Consider the following 2,054-nt stretch of genomic DNA (forward strand, 5'->3'; position numbering starts at 1 on the left):
CAACTTGAACACTCACAACAGCCCTCTACACATTCTAAAACTACTCTAAACAAGAAAACAGTGTACTGACCTTGGTTTGTTGGGCTGCTCAGTAGTGAAGTCAGACCTGAAGAGATAAGACACTTTGGTTAGTTGGAGTTTGGTTCAAAGTTTAAATAATAAATGAAAAGAACACGCTAAAAAACAGGCTTTAAATCATTTACACAATCTTTCAAAATGACATTATCATAATTGTAAACTGTAAATACCAGACTATAGATATATAAGGTTTTCTTTCATCTTGTATTTCTTTCTAGGTATAGACTGATTATCTGGACGTTTTTTTGGCAGTTTGCAGATCATCTGTATCAGCGTTTTATTTGCCTGATAACCGATAAAGTTGATGAATTAAAAAAGCTCGGCCACAGCTCTGTGTCTGTCCCTCTGCTCCAGATTCTCTCACCACTGAGTCTGACTTAACCCTCTGAGGACAAAAGATGCACCGGCGAATATTTGACAACACTCCTACTCAAAGATTAATATTACAAAATTTAATTTAGTCTGAACACAAGATGAAGGTGGTCTGAGGTTGTTTCAGGGGCCGGTGGCGAACTCGGAGGAGGGCCTGTAGTCTTTGGTTTCTCTGTAGAGAGAATCAGCTGTCAGGTGAATATCTGGATGAATGAACTCCTGAAATGAAAGGTAACCTCCTCACCTGTGACAGAGACCCAGCTGGGTGGAGACTCTCCAACACTGCTGATGTTGCACTTATAGAGGCCTTCATCAGACCTGGAAACATGGTGGATGGTCATGTGACCTGCAGACTCAGTCCTGATGAAGGAGCCATCTTTATAGAAACCAGCTGGGAGGTTGGAGGACGTCTTTGTTTTACAGGTCAGAGTGAGGTCTTCTCCCTCCATCACAGGGAGGACAGGACTCTGCAGGATCACTGGTCCACCTCAACACAAAGACAAACTACAGCATGTCATCCATTCACACACAGCTTCATCAATACTGACTCCACAGTCTGATCTTACCAGGGACAGTGATGGTGATGCTGTTACTGGTTGCTCCCTCTCTGGACTCACACCAGTAAACTCCACTGTCCCCTGGGACCATGTAGCTGATGTTACAGGAAGAACCAGCAGGTCTTCCCCAGCTATCTCCACACTGAGTCCTGGTTTCTCTGGTTGTGTTCCTCCTTAGAGTCCATCCAGCAGAGCTGTCGTCCTCCTCACAGCTCAGAGAGACAGGCTGTCCTTGAAACATCTGAGATCTGCTGGGACTCACAGTCAGAGAGGCTGGAGAGAGGAGGGAGAAGAATGTGTTGTAGTTGAAAAACTAGTTGCTGATTATTAATGCTGTTTTTCACCACTTTAAAGAGAAATGGGCTACTCAGATTTAGAACAAACCAAAACTTAGACCTTCTGGTTTGATGAAACATTAGTTTGATATTGAGAAAATGTAAAATATAATCTGTCCAAGGTGAAAAGATGTTTGTGTGCTCAGTTCAGATCTGGAATACTCCCTCTCCATATTGAAACAGGACGTTGGTCGGGCACCAGTGAGGAAGACAGACGGTGTTATTTATGGGATCTCAATGAAAATCTAAATGAAGTTCATTTTGCTTTGTATTGTCCATATTATCATGATTTAAGATTGTAATTATTTAACAAAGTTAAAGTAAAAGATATGAGGCAGGATATACATCTGATAGTTTGGTTGTTTGAACATAAAACATTTGTTATACTTTTTAGAACAAGCATGGGCTAAAAGGAAGACTGCTTTATATCAATGATTCTCTGACTGGTAGTGACATATATATTTACCTATTTATTTATAAAAAGAATTTTGTGTTTGTAGTTTTGGTACCAAATGTCTAGTTGACAATGTATGGGGTTAGACTATTGGGTTGTGTCTGCTGTAATATGTTTTCTTCATTCTTTATTTTGTGCAGAGTAGAGTAAGTTGGGTGTGGACATTGGACCGGAAACTGTGAATGAAATGACTTTTATATGGGGGTCATGTGATTCTGTATGGGAGGGGCCACTTAGTGGCATGACACATTAATAAAA

General features: G+C 40.7%; 1 protein-coding gene across 1 annotated transcript; it reads right to left on the bottom strand.

Moving 5' to 3' along the window:
- Positions 1 to 641: 641 nt before the first annotated feature.
- LOC120572945 (Fc receptor-like B) lies at positions 642 to 1,280 on the bottom strand. The gene is made up of 2 exons (XM_039822479.1): positions 1,017 to 1,280; positions 642 to 937 (listed from the first exon to the last, which is right to left on the bottom strand). The coding sequence occupies exons 1-2, from the start codon at positions 1,246 to 1,248 to the stop codon at positions 642 to 644; spliced, it is 528 nt and encodes a 175-aa protein (XP_039678413.1). The 5' UTR covers positions 1,249 to 1,280.
- Positions 1,281 to 2,054: the final 774 nt, after the last annotated feature.

This window comes from Perca fluviatilis, chromosome 14, assembly GCF_010015445.1.
Source record: "Perca fluviatilis chromosome 14, GENO_Pfluv_1.0, whole genome shotgun sequence".
Taxonomy (NCBI): Eukaryota; Metazoa; Chordata; class Actinopteri; order Perciformes; family Percidae; genus Perca; species Perca fluviatilis.

Coding starts and splice junctions, on each gene's coding strand:
- LOC120572945 (XM_039822479.1), bottom strand. CDS start 1,248: ATGTTTCAAGGACAGCCTGTCTCTCTGAGCTGTGAGGAGGACGACAGC. Junction 938..1,016: donor CATCACCATCACTGTCCCTG/GTAAGATCAGAC, acceptor CTTTGTGTTGAG/GTGGACCAGTGATCCTGCAG.